This window comes from Bactrocera neohumeralis, chromosome 3 (assembly GCF_024586455.1).
Source record: "Bactrocera neohumeralis isolate Rockhampton chromosome 3, APGP_CSIRO_Bneo_wtdbg2-racon-allhic-juicebox.fasta_v2, whole genome shotgun sequence".
Taxonomy (NCBI): Eukaryota; Metazoa; Arthropoda; class Insecta; order Diptera; family Tephritidae; genus Bactrocera; species Bactrocera neohumeralis.
The window spans coordinates 14,515,226-14,537,589 of NC_065920.1; the positions used below are offsets into that span (position 1 = coordinate 14,515,226).

At 43.2% G+C, this 22,364-nt stretch overlaps 1 protein-coding gene across 1 annotated transcript in view; it reads right to left on the reverse strand.

The window, feature by feature from the left end:
- Positions 1-22,364, reverse strand: part of LOC126752965 (muscle-specific protein 300 kDa) — a 204,152-nt gene that overhangs the window by 106,793 nt on the left and 74,995 nt on the right. Inside the window, 8 exon segments of the mRNA XM_050464018.1 lie at positions 1,903-4,685; positions 5,680-5,917; positions 6,232-6,378; positions 6,779-6,952; positions 7,074-8,042; positions 8,413-8,573; positions 8,639-8,792; positions 9,101-22,300. Coding sequence (XP_050319975.1) covers positions 1,903-4,685; positions 5,680-5,917; positions 6,232-6,378; positions 6,779-6,952; positions 7,074-8,042; positions 8,413-8,573; positions 8,639-8,792; positions 9,101-22,300 — 17,826 coding nt within the window.

The window sequence follows — 22,364 nt, forward strand, 5'->3', positions numbered from 1 at the left end:
ACTGTGGAGCGAGAGCGAGAGAGCGAACTCCAATGCCGTACGAGTGTTGAGTCGGCATTTGTACAATGTGAGGAGCGCTTTTGAAACCGCGTGGTGCTGCCAAATTTATACTTGACAGCCGGCCAGTGCCACTCTACACGCAACTGCCACTATATGCTCAGTCAAAGAATCGGTATTCTCACGTGAGCATATTTTCGCTCTATTCCGAAGAGTCATTGTGTTTGCTCGGCGCCTGTTGATGGTGATAATGATGATGATGTCATTTGGCGTACGCGTTTCACATTCAAATGCCCGCACATGGTTTAGCGTTGTATCTGTGGGTATACATATGTAGGCATGGCTTTTGTACTCTGCTATGATAGTTAACTTTGGCGACATGTGCTGCCTCACTACGCGCTCTTGGTTGTCGGTTTTTTCATTCTGGTCACAGATGCTGGTCGCTATCTTCATTCGAACGCGGCCAAACAGCCGAGCGTGACAAGGCAATTAACGAAACCGAATTTCGCTCTCTTAACACTTTCGTCTGTGCGTTTTTACAGCGTGTTCTTTTATCCTGACCTGTCCAGTTGGGTGTGGTGCGTGCTGCTGGCTCAGAATCGCAAAAGGCAAAAATGATGAATGCAACAAAATGTGCCGAACAACTTTCCCAACAACTTTTGCCGGCCGGCAGCCAATTCGTACCGAATAAAAATAAACGAAAAGTGAAAAACGCAAACCGGAATAAAAAGGCCAGACGAAAAATTTGCGGAATGTGAAATGCTCGCGCGAGCACAGTGGGCTCAAGTCGATGAAATTTCATTTAATTCAAAAAAAAAAAAAAAAATCAAAATGATTTTTCAAAATTAAAATAAAATCAAAATATTGGATTAATTATTATAAAAATAAAAACAAAACAAATAAAATTAATTTAAATGCAATAAAATAAAAATAGAATAAAAAATACAAAAACAAATAAGGTAGGACTAAGTTCGGTTGCACCGAACATTTCATACTCTTGCAACTTGCCAGCATCAAAGGCGGGGAAGTAACTACAGGTGCTTAAGATTTGCAAGTTATATGAAGCCAAGGGCAAGTCCATACCCGCTTTTTTCCCCTTTCAGGCACAAAAAATTCACCGCTCTCTCCATTTTACTAAGCTAACTCTCACATATTGACCGATAGTTTTAGTAGTTTTAACTGACGCTGACCAATACCAAAAGCTCCATCAGGATCGGGAAGGACCTCTCCGAGGCGTTCGATACTAAACGAGGTTTCAGAAAAGGCGAATACCTATCGTGCGACTTCTTCAATCTATTGCTGGAGAAAATAATTCGAGCGAGCTGCAGAGCTGAATCAAGAAGGTACAATCTTCTATAAAAGTCTACAGCGTATCAAACAACCAGTCGTCGCACTCCCGACTTGTCTCCCACGTCACCGTTGTTAGTCGAATTCACCAATTTTCACAGTGTTGAAAAAATTGCCCTGAGCGAATTTGGTTATTAGAGCTGGAACAGTTTATGTGTTGTGAACATTAAACTTATTATTAGGTGACTGGACCACGCCCACTTTTTAACATAATTTCAACCACAGTTTGCCAATGAAATTCATTGTGGTGATTAGTTATAGCACTTTATAGGTTTTCAATCAATGACGTTTTGTAGGTTGGCAGTGGTCCGATTATTCCACTCTGCAATACCAACCTTTATTGGATGCTGGAGAACACGTATATCAAGTTTCATCAAGACATTTAAATTTTTGCAAAAGTATAATAATAATCTGATTCAAAAGTAGACCAAAAAATTAGAAAAAACACTTGGTAATTGCAACAGAATTAACTTACTTCAAACAATATTTAAATTTACGTATGTATACAGGTATATATGCCCTCAGTTAAACCAATATAATTTCAAATTTTGCACTCACCTGCACATTGCCGATAGCGTGCGTCAATTTCTGTATGTTGAAATGCAGGCCAGCCAGATTCTGTACGGGTTCATCGCTGAACTTGCTGCGTTCAATGGTTGCTTTGACGCGCTCCACTGACTGCTGGTATTCACGCCAACGATCGACCTCTTTCTCCAATTCGCCTTGCTGCGATTTGGCTGTTGCAATGGTGTTGGCCAATTTAGTTTGATGTTGGGCCAATTCGCGTGACAATTCCGACTGTTCGAAGCTGCTCAGCGAGGGCCAAATCTTATCGGCGGCTTCTTGAATTTGTTTATGCACCAAATTCTTAATTGGCGTCTCATTGCCGAAGAAGATTTTATGTTCTTCCAAATCTTGTACGAGATTTTCATAGTCGATGCCATGTTGGCTATTTTGTAGGCGTGTCTCAGCTTCGTGCACCCAATCATTGAATTTAGCCACCAATTTCATGTATTCAAGACGTGAATCGCGATTGTTGATCAAGTACTTCTCGCGATCTTCAAGCTCTTGTGGCAGTGAGGAGACTAATGAACGACCTTCGGAAAGCATTTCAACCAGCGAGCCAGGCATGCCGACCTCTGTTTTGACGCTAGCATTGATTTTGTCGAATTTATCGAGATATCCCTGAATTTCGTTGCGTAGTTTGTGATGTTTTTGAATTTCATGTTCTACAGATTCGGGATCACGATCTAATAGGGGACGTGACTTGGCAGACGCTTCATTATTATGCAACCAATCAAGAATTTCTGAGAGTTCGGCAGCCATTTTGCGATGGTGTTCGAGTTGTACTTGATGTTTTTGACGTTGTGACTCGACTGCTTTGCGCAGGTTCTGTAGTTGATTCTTCAGCGATTGCAATTGTTCAGTGATGCTGTTCTTGTCAGCGGCAGAACCCTCCGATGCGATCTTCTGACCCTTATCGGTAGCAGAAGCCAACAGACCCTCACATTCTTGAATCTTGACAATAACATCGTCGTACTTGTTGATTTTGTCCTCCAAGCTATCGGGCGAATTCTCAATATCGATTATGACATCAGTGTACTTCATGATGAAAGCGATAATCTCATTGATAAGCGCAATGAATTGCTCACGTAGCAGCAGTAATTGACGCAGATGAGCCAATTGATCCTCAATCAATTTAATCATATCATCTTGTTGCTGTAGTATACTCTGCAACTCGGGTAGATCATCCATTTGTATGTCACCCATTTTGTTCTTGCTATCCTTGAGTTCCTTCAGTATACCCTCGTATGCACCCAGTAAATCTTGTACGTCTTCGATCTTTGAGCCGATTGGTTTATTGAGCTCACGCAAACGTTGCTGTATGGTGTTGAGGAACTGCATGCAGTCAGCCAATTTACCCTTGGCATCCTTGTATTTCTTGATATGATCGGAGAGCGTATTTACGCGATCCTTAATGTTCTGTGTCACTTTACCGTAACGATCCTTCAAGTTTTTGATATCGTCGTTTAGTTTCAACTTATCCGGATTGTTTAGCGTGGGCAAAATACCTTTGCCTTGGTCGGCCACATTGTTCATTAAGTCAGCCTTGCTTTCGGCATCCTCTAGCAATTTTTTGTAGTGAGCCATTTGTTCTTCCAACACGGGTACACTGGTTGTACGCAATTCACCAGCGGTGGCGGTTTCCATCTCATTCAACCAATCGCTCATATTCTTCATAGCATCCTCGAATGATTTACGTCCCTGCAAGAGATCGCTTAAAGCTTTAGCACGCTTTCCACTCTCATCCTTTAGGGTTTGATAATCGCCAGCTATTTCATCGAGAATTTTCTGCAAAGCTGCTCTATCTGCTTCCGGACAGTCCTTCATTATATTCGCCGCTTGTCGTTGTACGTCGCTCAGCACCGAATCATTGAATTGTTTTGCTTCATCATCGTACTTCTTGTTCTCTTGTATTTTCTTCTCGATTTCGGACGATGGCAGTGGGTGATACACAGGCAATTTCCGTACTTCGGCAATCTTCGATTTCAACCAAGCGCGTGCCTTCTCCAAATCAACCTCCAACGCTTTACGTGCCTTAGACGCATCCAGCGCGCGATCTAATTCGCTCTTGAGCACCTCAGATAGATTCTTTTGCTCGGAGTTCAATTGACGCAGCGCCGACTCGAGTTGTGCGTATTCGACTGGCTCAAGTTCGGGTTGCATATTGGCAATACGTTTCTCCAAAGCGTCAGCTTGTGACTTCTTCGCTTCGGCTTCCTTCATAATGCCCTTAATAGCTTGTTGGCGTGCCTCAGCTGCTTTTGGTTCATAACCCATTGCAGTGGGTGTTTGCAACTCTTGTATCTTGTCCTTAACCCAGTTATGTAACTGTTCTATTTCACCCTTAGCGCCATCAACGCCCTTATTGGTAACGTCAAGTAGCTGTGACTTACGATCGATGCGTTTCCCGAGATCCGCATAACGGCGATCCAGTGATTTCATCTGTTCTTCCACCTGTTGACCATCCAAATTGCTAATAGCCTCTGCAACTTGTGCTGCTTTGCCCTTCAGCTCTTGGATTTTATTCGGACCTTGTTCTTCAAACTCTTTCTTGATTTCATTGATGGCAGCCTTTTTCTGGGCACAATTCAAACCGGAACCTTTGTCCAATACATCCATACGTTTGATAAGCGAATCAAACCAGTTTTGTACGTCCTGTACACCTTGACGATAGCTATCGATATCATTCTGTCCTGCTTGCTTCTTAGCAATTGCGTTCATTAACTCGGACTCGAGTTTGTCGAGGTTGTCGTCGAGATCGGTGTCGTCATCGGCCACTGCAAGTAAAAATATGTAAATCATTAAATCGTGAAAAGAGAGAAAGTATCGAACGCCCAAAGTTGTGAAACGTTAGAATATTGATAAGAACGATACAAAAAAAGCAGATTCAGAAACAAAGGGAATTTAAGCCGCCACATGTTAACGTTTATCTCTAAACCGGTCTTATTCATCGTTTTATACGCTTAACAGGGTATACTAAGTTTGCCACGAAATTTGCAGAACTCAGAAGGAAACTTCGGAGGACCAATTCCCACGTCTGCCATGGAATTGAGCCAGATTTAATCCGGCCAAAGGCTGCTTTTTTCAGAGATATAACCTCGTTTCGAAAGGGAAGCCTTTTAGAAACGTCGGAGACTCTATAAAATCTAAATATATGTATATATATAAAATATAAGCATGCCGAGCTGAGTCGATTTAGCCGTATCCGTTTATCTCTCTATATGCACGCGAAGTGGTCACTGACTTTTTTGGGATTTCACTCCGAAATTTTGCACACATTCTTTTCTTTCCAATAAGCTGCTATTTGACGGAATCATCGATATCGGACCACTATAGCATATAGCTACCATACAAGCTGAACGATCGGAATCAAATTATTGTATGGAAACCTGCTAATTTTTTTAAAAATCTGCACTAAATTTGGCATGTAATATTTTTTAGGTCAATGGCATATCCTTTGTAGAAATTTTTCAGATCGGACTATTATGTATAGTATAAAGCTGACATGCAAACTGAATGTTCGGAACCGAGTTCTTATAAGAAAAATCGTTATTTGACTGAACGATCAAATTCAAGTTCTTATATGGATTTTTTTCAAGGATATTCTAGCTTCGGCGGTAATATCCGAACAATTTTTCTAGATCGGACGACTGTGGCCTATAGCTGTTGTACAAACTGAATGATCAAAATCAAGTTCTTATATGGATTTTTTTTTTCAAGGGTATTTCAGCTTCGGCGCTCCCGAAGTTTAATGCGTGCTCAGATACTTACATGATCCTGTCATCTCCAACATCAGTTGTGAACGCTTATCACCAATCGAATTCAACAAGTCATTCATGGCCACCAACTCTTGCTTAGCTGCTTCCGGACGCAACTTGCATGGTCGCGTTAGCCAATCACTAACAGTTGTTTCCTGTTTCTTAACCCAATCTTGGAGCTCGGCGCGTTGTTTCTGTTGTTGCTCTAATTCACTCACTGAAGCGGTCAATCCACCCAAGTGGGATTGCACCTAAGCGAAAGAGGTAAATAAATTTGATTTGTAAGTACAATAATAGCAATAATTGCAAGCATTATGAACCCAACCCGATCCAACCTAGTACCGCGTATGTAAAAATTTTGCCCGGAGCAACCTTATTAGAAATGTTTTATATACAGTGTGTGTGTGTGTTATAGCAAATTGGTGACAAAATTTTGTTTCGTTGGCCAAATAGTTACATGAAGCAGGTTATATAAGAAAATTAGTATGGAGCTAAGGCAGTAGTAGGAGCAAGGCATTTCCTGCAAAGCTGGCTAGAAAAACAGCTCAAGCGGCGACGGACTTACCTTAGTGATTAAAGCATTAAGCTTAGTTACACGCTCGCTATTGGAACGCACTGGATCAAGCGGAGCATCTTTGGTCTGTGGTAACTCAAGTGCGACATCAGCTTTGGCGGCGATGTTGCTTGAGTACTCTGCTCGGTTACTCGGCATCTTTACGGAAATTAATTAGGTCGGATTTTCAAACGGATTTGGCGGAAGTTGTGGTTAAGCGGGCGGATAGGTATTTTTTGTATTGTTTATTTTGGTTGATAAATGGCAGTGTGCATTATTGTTGTGTAAGTGCAGCGGTTTACAAAAATCAGGAAAATTAATGCAAAAATAAAATACATACATAGGTTATAAGGAATGCTAAATTACACAAATAAAGTATTAGTAAAATAAAAAGGTATTTTAAAAAGATGTACTTATTTCGTAGATACCACACGGGTTTATATACTTATTTGCAACACAAAAATGCGGCATAAAATTTACCGTTTAAGGTCTACATAGCTTTACTAGATTCAGTTTTGAGCATCAAGTTTCCCCATATAATATTTGTCTAACCACTCACCTGATCCAATAAATCTTCCAGCTTAGCGCGCACAATGAGCTCACGCTCGGGTATGGTCTGCATGGCTGACTCCAGCGGCGAGCTGGGACGGCTGATGGAGGCGGTGGCGGCTTCACAAGCTTGCACAGCGGCAGCGAGGCGGGACTTTTCGTTGTTCAGTTTAGTTTGCAGGTCCTGTGAGACAGTGATAACAATAAAAATTTAGGAAAATATATTCGGGCTAATCGTAAGCCAGTACCGAACAAAACTTAAAACAAACAAAAAAAATCTTAGTCAAGCTTTGCGTTGCACTCACCTGCGCACACTTCAATTGTTGTTGCGCCAGCTCCAAACTGGTGGCGGGCGCATCCAGCTCATTTTGTATGACCGGTTCATAGGCTTCCAAATTGCGCATTATGCTATCCAGTGTGTCCTCGTATTCCTTGAATTTGGCCAAGGATTCATGCAAGCGATTCCTGATCTGTACTGAGGTCTGCAACAATGAATTGTAGCTGTCCTGTATGTTCTTAAGCTGTGACTCGACAGTGTCGCGTATGGCTGGTGTTGTCGGCTCATAACGCTTGATTTGTGCTTGTCCCTTGGAATTCAAATCGTCCAAGTTGGACTGATACTTTTGAATTTCGTCCAATAAAGATTCGTGTTGTTTGATTTGTTCTTCGGTTTGCTCGCGATTCGAAATGAACAACGAATTATGTGCCATCAGTTGGAAGGAAATTTGCAACAGCCATTTCTCGATATCCTGCAAGCTCTGATGATAGGCATTGTAGTCGGCCATTTCGTTCTCCAAACCCTTAATGTAGGCGGCGCAATCGTTCTTTACTTTCTCCCAACGTGTCTGCTTTTGGTGTACAGCATCCACTTCGGTACCTAAGCCCTTGGCTTCGCCCAATAGATTCTCAATATCAATGCCCTTCTGTTTGATTTCGTTTTGTAGTGTCTTGTAGCGTTCGAGTAGTGTCTTCATTTCACTCAGTTCACCCTTAGTGTCGGGCACAGATTTGAGTGTATTCTCAGTACTGACGAGCCACTTCTCGAGCTTGTCGCGATTGTTGGCAAAGTCGGACCAGCGGTTCTGTGCTTGCTTCAAATCACTCAACTTCTGCTTGACAGCGAGTCCCAATGCGTCCCAATCTTCACGTACTTTAGTCATCAACTCACGCAAGACCTCTTGTTTGCCTTCGGGTGTTATGTTCGATGCTTTCGTGTACGCCTCCTGTACCATACCGAGCAGATGTTGACCCTCGGGGAGGCGTGATGCTAGGGACTGTGAAAAAAGTACAGGTTAGGTTAAGTTATAGTGGACAGTTAATTTTCTTAACAAAGGCCTATACTGAAATCAAAAATTGTTCAAGGACACTTCTGAGACTACATAAGGTAGAAGTGGTATGCGAAGAGAATCCACTCTGAAATCAAGAAAGAGTCCAAGACAAACTTAAAGGAGGTTCTCCAACAAAGTCATAATTATGGGACTTTCTCTCCTCCCACAAGTTGGGGTTGTGGAGAGCTAGCCGTACTGAAAGTCCCAAAGTCCAAAAAAATTAATTTTTCGGTTATATATAATTTTCTGAACGAGTATTTGAAAATTTCTTCACCCAAAAACACGAACCCTTTTTCTTAAATATTTATGTACTTACATTGACTGTCTCCAGTTGTTGTGCGATCTCGCTAACATCACCATCTACAGTGCAACCATCAAGTATTTCTTGCGCCTTCTCAATCCAAGCGTCCATTTCCTTCTTATAGTTCAAGAACTCGGTGTGATCCGAGAGATTCTTTTCGATCTTGGAAACGAGACCTGAAAAAGTTATATCAAATAATTAGTAAGCTCTATAGATCTTTGGTCTCAGATCAAGCATCCACCTTGCGCTATTGTCAACAGTTTGGTGTAGTTGGACTGAGTCTCCACGGTTTGATCACGAACTCGGGTGCATGCGCTGTGTTCCATGAGCAATTCACAGGCATCGTTTAGGTCTTCGACATTATCCTTCTCCGCTACAACTTCCTCCAATAGTTTCTGTGCGGAAATACAAAATTTCAGTTAAGACAAGGTACATATTATTCGCTTTTAATTTCGATTAAAAGTTATTATTCAAATTTAGTGATTACAGAAATTTAATTAATTTTTTTTTTTAGATCTGAAAAGCATTGTGTTTTGTACACTGTGTTTTGTGGGTGAGTCGTAGCATTTTTAGGATTATATGTGAATCTACGATGACTGCTCGCAATAAGCTTAGTTGATTAGTTAGTTACAATAGGTGCAGAGCTTACGTGAATGGTTAATACATAGGGAAAGTGTTAGTGGAGACACATGAATGAACTTACCTTGGCATATGCCAAGTCGTCGGGTGTTTTATTTTCAGCTTCGCCAGCGGTCGCCACACGTCGGCTAACATCTTCAATCCACTTGTTAATCTTAATGAAATTCTGCAAGAATGCATTCCACAAACCGAGACAGGTCTCCAAATTGGAGCGTGCATCACGCACCATTGCCTGCAGTGCCTCCCATTCGGCTACCAATTGTTTGATTTCTTGCGAGACGGTATCTTGACCTTCATTACCACTTGTGGCAATCACTGCTTGGCTCAATTCTTCACAGGCGTCCAGCAGCGATTTACCCTCGACCATGCTAGCACCAATATCACCCAATTTATTGAGACGCTCTTCTACTTGCGTCTTCTCACCATGACAGTCGGCGCACTGTTCGATCTCAATACGTGTGCGACGCAGCCAATCTTGTATTTCATTGAAGGCTTGCTTGTATTTGTCATGGTTATTGACTTGATTTTCGAGCGACTCAATGATTTTGCCAACGGTCTCTTGTAGGTTCTCATATTTGCTGAGACCATCGCGGAAGTCCTTACGGTCAAGACTGTTATCTTCGTTCAAGCGTGTGTTAATCTTCTCAACAATATCGTTGTGACCGTTTATGTCACGTTGTATGGCACGGAATTTCTCCAATGCGGCACGCTTTTCACTTAAATCGTTCAGGAACTCGTCGCTCGTCTTAACGCTCGGTTCGACATCTTCAAGCCATTCGGTCAGCAGCTTAAGTAGTTTGTAAACTTCCTCCAATTGTGACAGGCGATTGGCCAGTTTCTGACGCACGTCATTCATGTCGACAAGCAATTTATCGAAATCTTGTTTCAGAGTATCAGTATCCTCTTGCACTTTGGTAGCGCCACCCTGTTCGGTGTTCATGATTACCTTCTCTTTCAGTTCGAGTAGATAACGTAGCTTATTCTGACCCGACTCAAAGCCCTGACGCAGATTCTTAACAGTGTTGAGTTTGATTTGTACCTCGTTGAGTGTGCCAGGTATCTGTGCACATTCTTCAAGTTTCTCGCGTGTGGCCTCAATCCAAGATTGGCATTCCTCATACAAAGTGCGATGCTGTTGGTGCTCTTGGTAGTGCAACTCCAAACGACGCATCACTTCCTTGGCCAGTGCAAGTAAAGCATTGTATTTGGTTGTCAACTGCATGATGGCATTACTGATACGTGTGTCCGAGCAGGTCTCCAGCAGCATTTGTGCCTTCATGTTCAAGTGATCTAAAGTTTTCTGCCAGTCGAAAAGTGTTTGCAAGTGACCTTGGAACTCTTCCAGCACTATCTTTTTACTTGCCAAGCTGTCTTGCAGTTTGTTGTAGGATTGCACCAACGCTTCGGTTTTGGTAAGCCATTCCAATGCTTCGCTGTATTGATCTTGGTAATCTGACCACTTGACAATACCTACTTCCAAATAATCCTTGGCTTTAGTGAGAGCATCTACGTAAGCGTCGAATTCTTCTTGCAACAAACCGACTTCTTCTTCAATGATCTCGCGATCTTCTTGTTCAGCATTGAGAGAAGCGCGTTGACCCTGCGTTACTACGGCTTCCAGTTTCTTTTTACCTTCCGGCACTTCACTTTGTAGAATCTTCAATTGATGTGTTTTCTCAGCCAGCGCTTGTTTATCACCAGTAGGCTCTGAGCACTTGCTTAAACGCTCCTTAGAGCTACGCAACCATGCAGCGAATTCGTTACCCGCATCAATGAGCGCCTGGAATTCGTCGATTGTTGTCTTTTGCTTTTCATACAGATCCTTGGCTTGTTTGGTGAGTGTCTCATATTTGTTTGAGATTTCTGAGGCAGGCGCGCCCTGTTGTAGGTCGGATGCCTTCGAAGCCACCGATTGTATCATTGGTTCGAAGGACACTATATCTTGCACAATATTATTAGTTTGCCGTAGGTTCGCTTTACGTTCACTCAAACCGGATGTGAGACCAGGTTGGCCACGTTTCGACTTTACAACCTTCTGGTCACAAGCCTGTTGCAACTTACTCTCACGATCCGTAATCCATTGTTGTAATTGTGAGTAGCTCGAGCTATAGTCGGCCCATTGTAGTAGGTTGGTTTCCAATTGTACCTTGGCGGTAGACATTTTCTTAACTAACCTATCCCAATCATTCTGCAAATCTCTCATTTCACTGTTAATCGTATCACGGCCATCGGAACGGGTGTTTCTGACCACCTTTTCGCCGTTGTTGATCGCAGTGTGTACCAGATTCTGTCCAATTTCACGATTGCTAATCAACTGCTGTATCTTTTCCAGCCGTTTCTGCAAAAGCTCCTTCGAGCCTGCGCTGGAGGATTCACTAGCCTCACGTATAGCAGTCTTGGCGTCATTTATCCAGTCTTGCGCAGCCTTCAAGTTCGCATTATATTCACGATGTTGATCGCGGTTAGTCTCAACCTTCTTCAACACATCCTTAGCAAGATTGACCTGAACTTGATACATTGAGTTCAAGTGTCTTAGCTGGTTGTTGACGTAGGACTCCAAATGAGATTTTAGTAATCCCGCTGAAGAGGCGTTAAATTTATCAATATCTTCTTTGCCCTTCTCCAGACGAGCCAAAACTTCAGCCATATCAGCAGCTTGTTTCTCTTTCTCTGGCAAGCTTGGCGCTAAATTCAACTTGTGATTCTTTACGAGAATATCTATTTGTTGGAGCCATTCAATTAAGCGCTCATACTCATCCTTGTAGGCGCGCCATTGCACCATAGTGACTTCCAAACTTTCCTTTTGTTGATTGATCTCACGGAAGAGTGACTCGAAACTGTCTCGCAAAGCGCGTATGTCATTGCGAATGATTTCTTGTCCCTGTGGCGATGTACTAGTCAATACGACTTCGCCAGTATGAACCAAATGTTCGACCAATAGCTCACCTTGTGCCTGCTTGTTTAACATGGCTTCTGTGGCTTGTACAGCATTCTCAATGGCCAATTTGTCACTTAGACTGCTCTGCTTAAGAGCAGGGAACTTCTCACGTGCACGACTAATCCAGCTAACCAAATCATCATAAGCTTCCTTGTAGAGACGATGATCTCTATATTGATCATGACGATCAGAGAGCAATTTCTGTATGCGAGCATATAATTCGTCAAAGTTGTCCAATACCTTTTGAGCTTGGAACGCAGCTTGGCTTTGTTGTCCGCTAGCAATCATCTCTTTAGCCTGTACTTTCAGTGCATCAACATCGATTTTCTCTACACGCACCTTCTCTTCGGTGGCCTTGACGCGGTCGAGTTGCGCACGCTTCTCAGGCATTGTAGTTTGATTTTCGGAGAGGTCTTTTAGTACATTCTCAAGCCATTCATTGAATTTGCGTACATTCTGTACCTGTTCCAAGAATCCTGACCATTGAGTTATGGAGTCATCCAGGGTGGCCTTTACGTCGATGATACGTAATGTAATATTGGACCACAATTCTTGTAGATCTGTCAGCTTCTTGTTGATCGCTTCGTGGCCAGTCGGTGCAGTATTGGCAAGCACATTCTGTGCCAACTCAACAATACTAAGTACCTTCACAGAACCTTCATCCTTCAATAGTAAGATATCCTGTATGGTGGCCAACTTCTTATCCAACTCTTTTTGGCTCATAGAAGACATATCAGCGCAGTAATCCAATTTGTCTTTGATGCCATTAATCCATGTGGCGCATTCAGAGACGGCGTTGTCGAATTCCTGATGTGAGGTAACATACTGTTGCCAACGGTTATTGAGTTCTTTGACTTTAAGGAATATCTGCTGATACTTGGTTGTTAATTCAGGTCCAGATGAGCGCATGCTGGAGGCACCCTTCAGTAAGAGCTGACCCTTCTCGGACACGCTATCGATTTCAAGTTCCTTAGCACGCATTTCACCTTGCAAGTTCTTTAATGCTTCCAACTGAGTCTTCTTTTCATCGAGCGTTGGCTTGAGATCAATAGCATGTAACTTGTTGTCCGATTCTCTTATCCAAGCCAAGCACTGATCGCGCAATTGTTCATATTCCGCCCACTGTTGTAAGCGATTTTCAATAGCTTCAATGGTTGATGTAATAGCTGCGATTAGACCTTCCCACTCTTGTTGTGTGGTATCGATTTGTGACTTGATGTTTGTCTGTCCACTCTCGACAGTGCCAGGTATAACCTTCTCACCAAGTGCACGCACTTGATCGACACGTGGGAACTCATCCGCCAAGCTGTCTTTGAGGTTCTTCAAACGATCCAAGTTTGTATGTAGTGAAACTTGTTCCAAATCCAAATCACCCCAATAGTCAATGGTGTTATGTGTGGCCTCAATGTACTCCTGTGCTTCCATAACGGCCTTAGTGTATTGTTGATGATCACTCACAATTGCTTCATAGCGTTCCACGAAGTTCTGTGCACGCTTATGTATCTTAGCGAATTGTTCGGCAATTTCTTTGGTAATATTGTCAACATGATCATTTTGCTCTGGCAAGTTGCTTGCGATTTCTTGCAAATTCTTCACCTCAACTTGATGGTTATTGAGATCATTGAGGATGTCGCGGTATGTTTGCAGTTTGGCGCGTTTCTCGTCCAAAGTTGTTTTCAATTCGATATCGGCTGGAAGTGTTTTCTCGATTTCGTTGAGCCAGTTTTGCAATTTCTCGGCGATTTCATCAAAACCAGACCATTTGGACATCTTGTCCTGTAACTTACGCGAAGTAATTGTTACATTGTCATAGAGTTTATCGAAAGCTTCTTGCAGCTCAGCCAATTGCACGCGTATGGCCTCACGACCTTCTGTGGCCGTGGATGGATAGCACTTCTCACCCGCTTCAATGGTGCTGTTCAACATCAATGAAGCATTGGGCTGTTGAGCCAACAGTTCTTGAATTGCAGTCTGTTTCTTCAGGAGATCATCACGAGAGCCCACCTGCGATAGATCACTGGAATCATCGTATTTCGCTTGAGCGTTGGCTAGGAAATCTGAACACTGCTTGTATTTCTCATTGAATTGTTGATGATCATATACAGATTGTTCACATTTCTTGAGAATCTCTTTTGTTGTCGCTTGTATGGACTGGAAGCGTGAGGTAACTTGTTGCACATTGACGGCAATTCTAGTTTCACCTGAACTTTGAATGAGTTCCGAAGAATCGTCTTTCATTTTCTCAAATTCAATTTCATTTTGACGCAAGTTCTGCATTAGTGATTGGAAGCGGTTTAGTTGTTCTTCTTTCTCTTCCATTGTGGACTTGGGATTGTAATTCTTGAGCGCATTCTCAGCTTCGCTCAACCAATTGATCAACCGATCCAGGTTCACTTCATAATCGCTCCATTGCTGCAGACGATTCTCCAGGCCGCTCTTCACATCGCTGAGAGCAGCGCTGAACTTATCGAAGTCGGCATGCAAATTGGCCAGGTCTCTTGACATCGCTTCTTTAGAACGTGCCGGCAACAGCTTGGCCTTCTCATCAATATGTGTAGACAGATTTTGTAGTTTAACTACACCTTCGGGTAAAGCATCTTGAATTTCACATATCTTACTTAAACGCGCTTGTAAAGCCGGCTTATTGCCGGAATAATCCGAATAGCCGGTCAAGCGATCCCACAAATTCTTTTGATAATCCTGTTGTGCCTTCTGCAATTCACTGAACTGTTGATACACATCGAAAGCATCCTCGAGCTCACCAAGCAGTTTGGCGCAATCACCTGCTACTTTCTCATATCGCTTGTTAATATCATCGACGGCATTCTTGATCTCGGCGGTATTTGCTGGCACTGTGCCCTCTAATAGCACGGCAGCTTTTTCGTTCACAGCTTCAATGATGCGTTTATGCGAGTTAATATCCTGTGTGGTCGCTTTGTATTTGTACAATTTGGAGCGTATTTCCTGAGCACTCGTCCAAGTGCTGGGATTCTCGTTCTGCAGTACCTTTTCAATTTGATCCAACCAGTTGACGGTCTGACCAAGTATATCATGGTAGCTTGACAGCTGCACACTTTGTGCTTCCTGGCGTTTCTGCAGATTGCGTATGCCTTCGTCCAATTTATCCCAACGCTCGTGTATGTCACGCAGGTCTTTACGTATCTTCTCCCGACCCTCAGTCGATGTTTCGGGCAATGCCTTTTCACCGGCGGCATTTAATGCGCTAAATAAGGTTTCAGCTTGTTCTTTTTCAGAAAGTAGAACTTGCAAAATGTTAGCGGCTTGTGAAGGCTCGTTTTTCAAAGCATTCTCCAGTTGATGTTCGATTGGTTGGAGCCAAAGATCAACTTCATTGTATTTGTCTTGATATATTTGATGGTCGTCCACCAAATTCGACCAGCGATTGACAACCTCCTTGCTCAACACTTGCAACAGTTGATAACGATTTGTGATCTGTATAGTTAGTGTCTTCAATCGTTCGGCGCCGCAATTATTCAACAACGCATGTGCCGCATCAGCAAAAGCATCAATTTCCTTCTCTTTTTGCAAAATGAGATCTCGTTGTATTTTATATTTCTCGAATTGTTCGACCTTCTCGTGTAGTGTTGATTTCAATTGTTGTTCACGGAAAACGCCTTCGGCTTGGCGACACCACTTCGTCAATTCTTCAAGTTTACTCTCGAAGTCATTCCATTGTTGCAGCACATCTCGCTGCTTGCCTTCGATGCCTTCGATGTCATCGAAGTGACTCTTTATGGTTGTTTCAAGTTCATCGATTTCTTTCGCTAAGATCTCATTACCCTTTTCTGAAGTGTTAGCCTTAACCTTATCGAACTGCTGACGTATATCATCGACTATCTTTTGTGCTTGTGGCTTGTTCTGTGCCAACTGCACCAAGGTCTCAATCTTACGCTTAATGTCAGCCTTTTCGCCATAGGCATCGTCACATTCCAACAGCTTCTCTTTCTCGCCAGATATCCAAGCCTTAGCGGCGGTCACTTGTGTGTTTAACTCGGTGTGCTCTTGCACGCATTTCTCCAAATTGTTTAGAATTACTTCTGATTTTTCCACAATGCCATTGAAAATTTGTTTAAGTGATTGGAGGTAAACGTTTAGTGTATTGTCGTTGATTTGATCAATCAAGATCTGCGCTTTGTCGCACACACTATCCACCAGCACATTGTGAGTGGTGATTTCCTGGTGGAGTAACTTGTGGTTCTGGAGTTGTGCGCGCTTTTCTTGTAGTGTGGTCTTTGGCTCGGTGTGGCTTTGCATTGCTTTGTCCACATCCTTTAGCCACTTGGCCAATTGGTCTCTGGCAATATTGAAGTCGTTGAACTGTTGCAGACATTGATCGATCTTTTGTGTGGCCCCATTCAAATCATCGGAGTAGTTGTCCCACATGGTACGCAGCGTACGTAATTGCTGGCGTATGATCTCGCGACCATCGGGGCTTGTATGTCCGTACAGTTTTTCGCCACGATCCACCAAGCTCTCGAATGCGGTAGAGTCGTTGATACGTTTATCCGCCATCTCACGCAATTTGTTTTGGCGATCTTGCAAAACATTTTGGTCACCAACAATCTCACTATTTTGTACCAATTCTTCCACACACTGTTGTAGATCCTTTTTGAAAACCTCATAATCAGTATCAAATGTTTCGTGATCTTTTGCGTAGTTGACATACTTCGCAATAGATTCCTTACAGAGATTCTTCAAAGTTTGATAGCGTGTATTTAAGCGCGATAATTTAAGATTCAAATCGGTTTCACCTTCAATTTCACGACCTTGATCGAGTAGATCATTAATGGACGTTGCACGTTGTTCAATGTCTTTGGCGATGTTTTGTAATTGTGCCAAATGTGCTTTTTTCGTTCCGGCCGTACTTTTCAGACTCTGGCTCTTCACAACATTCTCAACGTCCTTCATCCAGTTATCGATCTCATCGATAATCGACTCGAACTCATCCCATTTAGAGCACAGCTGTTTCAACTTGACGAGCGAGTCTTGACAGAGTGTCATGAAGTCTACCCACGCTTTCTTGGGTTCTTCAAAGCTGCGTAGCAAAGCAGGATGACCACTGGGATGTGTTTGTGTTAGCACTGTTTGTAATAGTTGTTGGCATGTATCGAATATGGAGTCACCTTCAGGCTTATGTTGCAATAGATTTTCAACAACAGTCAACTTCTCTTCTGCGCCTTCCTTTTCGAAAGTTGTCTCATTTAAAATGTCAATGGCTTCAGATTTGATGGTATTAAGCCAATCTTGTGCTTTCTCCAACACCTGATCGTACGCCTCATGTTTAACAACCTGGTTACCAACCACATTGATGCGGTCGGCGATCTTCTTCGACAAACCATTATACTCTTCAATAGACTCTTCGGTCTTGCGTTCGGATTCATCATCGCATAGTGTCACAGCCTTGTCATGTAACTGTTTAAGTGCATTCTTATGTAAAGTAATCTCTTGCAACTGTGTCTTGTAATTCTGCAGAGCACTCTTCTTAGCCGCCAATGTGGGATAGAGCTCGTCAGCAGCCGCCACCTTGGCTTTGGATTCATTGAGATAGTGTGATACTTGTGTGTAACTCTCTTCAATTGATGTCTTCTGTATCAATACTGCCTCCACCTGTTGTAAAAGCGCATTCGCCTCGTCACGCAAATAGTCATAGTTCTCGCGTTCATTACGTAATTCTGCACGTATCTTCTCGCGATACTCCGGTGTTACAATGGGATACAATGCTTCGCCGATATCCACAGCATTATTCAATAGAATTTGTCCATTATCGAAGGTCTGCAAGTAATTCTTAATTGTCTGCAATTGCTGTGCAGTGGCCGAAGATGAGCCGGGTGAGCCCATACGCGCCAATTCCTGGAATTCAATCTTGGCATCAGACAGCCAATCATTGAATTCTTTAGTGGCAGTTAGGAAATTGTTATTCGCACGTTGGGCATTATGCACTTTGTCAACGTAGCCGGCCAAGCTTTTCGCCACAGTCTGGTAGCGCTGCAACAAATGCGTGACAAACTGGCTAATGCGTGCCTCAGGATTTTTCTCCATCAGCAACTGCGAAGTCTTCTCCAAATTCTTCACAACCGGCTCATGTGCCGCAATATCCTGTTGTAACAATGCGAGTTCTTGCAATTTCTTCTCGATTTCAGGCACATTGACTTGATTGCTAGTCTCGGCTTTGATGCGTCCCTCAACATCACGCAACCAGGCGGAGAGCTCTTCATTGGATTGCTCATATTGCGACCATAAATCTACGTTTTCATCGAGCACATTTTTGATTTTATCGAAACTGTCTTGCAGTGCTTTCATTTCGCCGTTCAACAATTGCGCGTCCTTTTGCAGGTCTTTCAGGTTTTGTGACGATTCCACAGCTGTTAGTAGTTCCAGAGATTTGCCAATATCGGCATTGCGCTTGTGACAATCATCAATCGCTTTGCTCACCTCCAAAAGTGACGAGCGTTTCACATCCAAATTGTATTTGTCACTCGTCGACTCTGGTTGGCACCATGCGACCTTTTCGCGTTGGGTAGCAATTATACGCTTTAGCATACTCACTTTATCGGCATGGAATTTCTTAAGGAATTGCAAAAGTGATGACTCGATCTTCTTGGCGTGTGTATCGACAGCCTCGAAGCGCTTTTGCACATTGTTCAGCTCTTTGGGTATGATAGACTCGCTGAAAGTGGGATATTGCGAGCGCATCTCATCAACTCGTTGCTTGATATTGTCAATTTCATTCGCACTATTGTCTAATTCGGCGCGCAATTCCCGGCATTTAAGTAATCGTTCCATGATTTTGTTCGGCTCTCCGGACATGTCATCGCATTTGATTAACTGTTCACGCAATTTGTTAACTTGTTCGCCGGCATTTTTGATCCGCTTGCGCAAATCTTGTTCTTGCTCGTTAAAGGTAGAGGTTACAGCTTCCAAACGTGCCGCATTCGAATCGACCTCTTGGAACTGTGCAGTCAGCAGTTTATTCAATTCGGTAAGAGATGGAATCTCCACGCCATTGTTAATATTCACAAGCTCACGACTCTTCTCGGCAATAGTGTCCTTCAATACTTGGTAAGAAGGCAGTTCCGCATGGAATTTAGTTAGACGCATTGGTCCAAACTCGATTTCGATTGAATTATCAGCGGCATCGCATAAACCTTGATTGGTTTCACTTAACCATGGTAAAAGTTCTTTCTTAGCATCTTCGATCTGAGACCAAATAACAGCTTCCGTTTCGTAGATATGTGCGTTCTTTGCAGTCTTATCGTGGAGATCTTGCCATTGTTGTTTGGCTGTCTTCACATCATTGCCTATTTCTTGTGGCACAACCTCACCGATTGCATCAAATAGCTTCGCCACATTATTACCACGACGCTCTAAATCATCGAGATTCGTCTTGGACTTACGTATTTGCTCCATAGTCTTGCGTGTTTTTTCTGCGGCCTGTTGCAACTCCACTTCGTCGCGTGGTTGCTGTGGTATAGCGTTGAAGAGATCCTCGGCCTTCTTCAACTCTTTTGCGAACTTATCCTTGGTATCGGCGTATTCGCGTAGCGCTTGACTAATCAAGTTATACTTTTGTATGCGTTCGGCGATTTCATTCTGTAGCGTGTCATAATCTTTGTCGAAGAATAGAAGACTCTCTTGTATGGCTGGCATACTGGCGATATCTTCACGCATCAGTATAGAACCTTCATCGTGTAGACGATTCTTCATGTCTGCTTGTCCTTTAATGACTTCGTTAAGCGCGACTAAATCGGCGATTATTTGGTCAATGTTATCCAAACCGGGTTTCTGTTGAAGAATGCTATTCAATTTAGCACGATTGTCCAACAACGCTTGACCGAAATTTTGACCGAGAGTTTGGAATTTCTCCTTGCGTACATTCATCTGTTCAGCCTGTTGTTTTTGTGCTTGAGAACGCAGCTTAAGATTATCTAATTTGTTTTCGATATCGTTAACAATCTGTGAGGCAATCAATGGTTTACGTGTCAAAGCGTCGCGCAACTGAATAGCGGGGCTTTCATCGATGTCCTTGGCTTGTGCTTTCCAATAACTTATTGAGCTACCAATTGTGTCGATTTCATTGATAATCTTATTAAGCTCTTCGGGCTGCGGACCATCAGGTTTCTCTAGCTGATGTTTCAAATAATTCAGATGACTTTCGGTTTCATTCTTCCAGCCCAGAATCTCTGTCCACTTTTCGAGCGCAATCTTTTTCTGCTGCAAGTTGGTTTCGAGATTCTGATAGTTAACAACTAAACCGGTGTATGAATCATTAAGGGATTTAGCTTCTTCAGCCGGCGCTGAAAGTGACAGCTGCTTCACTTCATCATAAATGGCATTGAAACTGGGTTTCTTGTCGGCATGCTCTTGCATCAGCGCATGTATTACATGCAGACTGGTCTCAACGCGCTCTGGATTAATCTCCTCAACTTGTGCGACTTGATTACGCAGCTGATCCATCCAGTTGGAGAAGTTTACCATTTTGGCGTTGAAGTCTTGACGCGCAATAATTGCGTCCGACACTTCGTTGATATTGGCCCGTGTGGCCTCGGAGAGCTTTTGCAGTTTGGCTTTCATGCCATTTACGCGATCTTTGAGCGCAACTGCGCCTTCTGGCGCCAAATGCAAGCTTATCTGATCGGCTGACTGACCGAGCGCGACGAGTTTCGCCTGTTGTTCAGAAATTTCATTATTGAACGACTTCAGTTTAACGAGTTCCTTCTCAAGCTTATCAACGTGCGGTGTATTGAGCACAGCTGGACGTTTGCCCATTACTTGCTCGCCTTTGTTGACCCAATCTTCGAGTTTGGCTGCATCGGCATCGAATGATTTCCAATTCGCGACCAGTTTTTCCAGCTTACCACTGGCTTGCTTGGCATTTTCATGAACTGATGTCCAGCGTGAATGCATGGCATCTAACTCGTCAGGGGCATTGGTTTTGCACAGCATTTTATGACTAATGTTTGAAATGCCTTGGAGTCTGTCTAACTGCTCAAGGCATTGTGTTTCGAATTGTTTGGCATTTTGTTGCAATGCAACGGCTTCTTCAAGTGTAATGGGCTTAGGAACTATTGTATTTACCTTGATTTCACTTTCCTCAATAACTGGCTTGATTTGCTGCAAACCAGTTTGATACTGTTGCCAATTCACCAGATCCTCTTGCACAGCCTTTGCTTGATGATCGACATTACGGTTGATAGCGCTCAGCACCTCTTGTAATTTGGTAATTTCACCCTTAAGACGTTTAGCCTCAGCAATGTTACCCTCTTTGGGCGCCAGTTCGGCAGCATCCGAAGCCAAAATATCCAGTTGTTTCATACGTTCGCCAAGTACGCCCTTGAATGCGTTCACCTTCACTACGCGCTCTTCTGGTGTGAGGTCTTCCGACTGTAAGGCCTCAATGCTCTTCGGTGCTACACGGTTTGCCCATTCTTGCAACTCAGACAAACGGGACTTGTAATTATTCCACTTGGCACTATAGTCTTCCAGATAACCAACGCGATCTTTCACATGTTCCATGGTATTGAAGAACATCTTCTCAACCTCGGTTACTTCCTTCTCCAATATGGGACGCTTATCAGCGGCAGCCAAAGGCGCCAATTCGGCTTTCAAGGAGTGTAATTTGGGCAGTAGTTGATGGGAGGCTTGCTGCAATTGTAAGTTCAGCTCACGCTTGGCATGCAAATCTTGGCTAACATTCTTTGGATCGGTCTGCAATGGCGTTAGCGCACGCAACTCTGTCTCCGCTGTCTGCAGCATCGAAAAGATGTCGTTCTTCTGATCGACAAAGTCATTCCACACAGCTTGTGTACCCTTGAGTGATTGCAGCTTGTCAGCGGTTTCGGTGTACGCCTCATTCCAGCCGGTCTCTAAGTTCTTCACTTCGACATTAACGAAAGATGGCGCATGCACGTCTTTACTTAAATCACGGCCACGCTGCAGCATTGACATGATATGTGGACGTTGATGATCAAGCTGGCTAATGGCATACTGTTGCTCTTCAATCAGCTTGTTGACACGTTCAAGACTCTCTGGTGGTGGTATATTGGTGGCTTGCTCCTTCACTTTGCTAAGCAGACAGACAACCTCGTGCACCTCACGACGATACGTGTAGCACTTGGAGAACACCTCGGTCTTTACCATTGTTATTTCGATGGTCGGTATGAGGTTCTTGTAGCGAGCAATTAGATCTTCGAGTTTCTTCTGTTCGAGATTGGCCTCATCTTCGCTGGCGTAGCTAAGTAAGGAGTCTAGCGTTTTCACCAGCCATTTCATGTCCTCCCTTTTGTTATCTGCTTCTTGACAGATTTTCTGAAAACAAATCCGATTAAAAATTAATGAAGTTTCTTAAACGAAATCAAAGCAAATGGTAAGG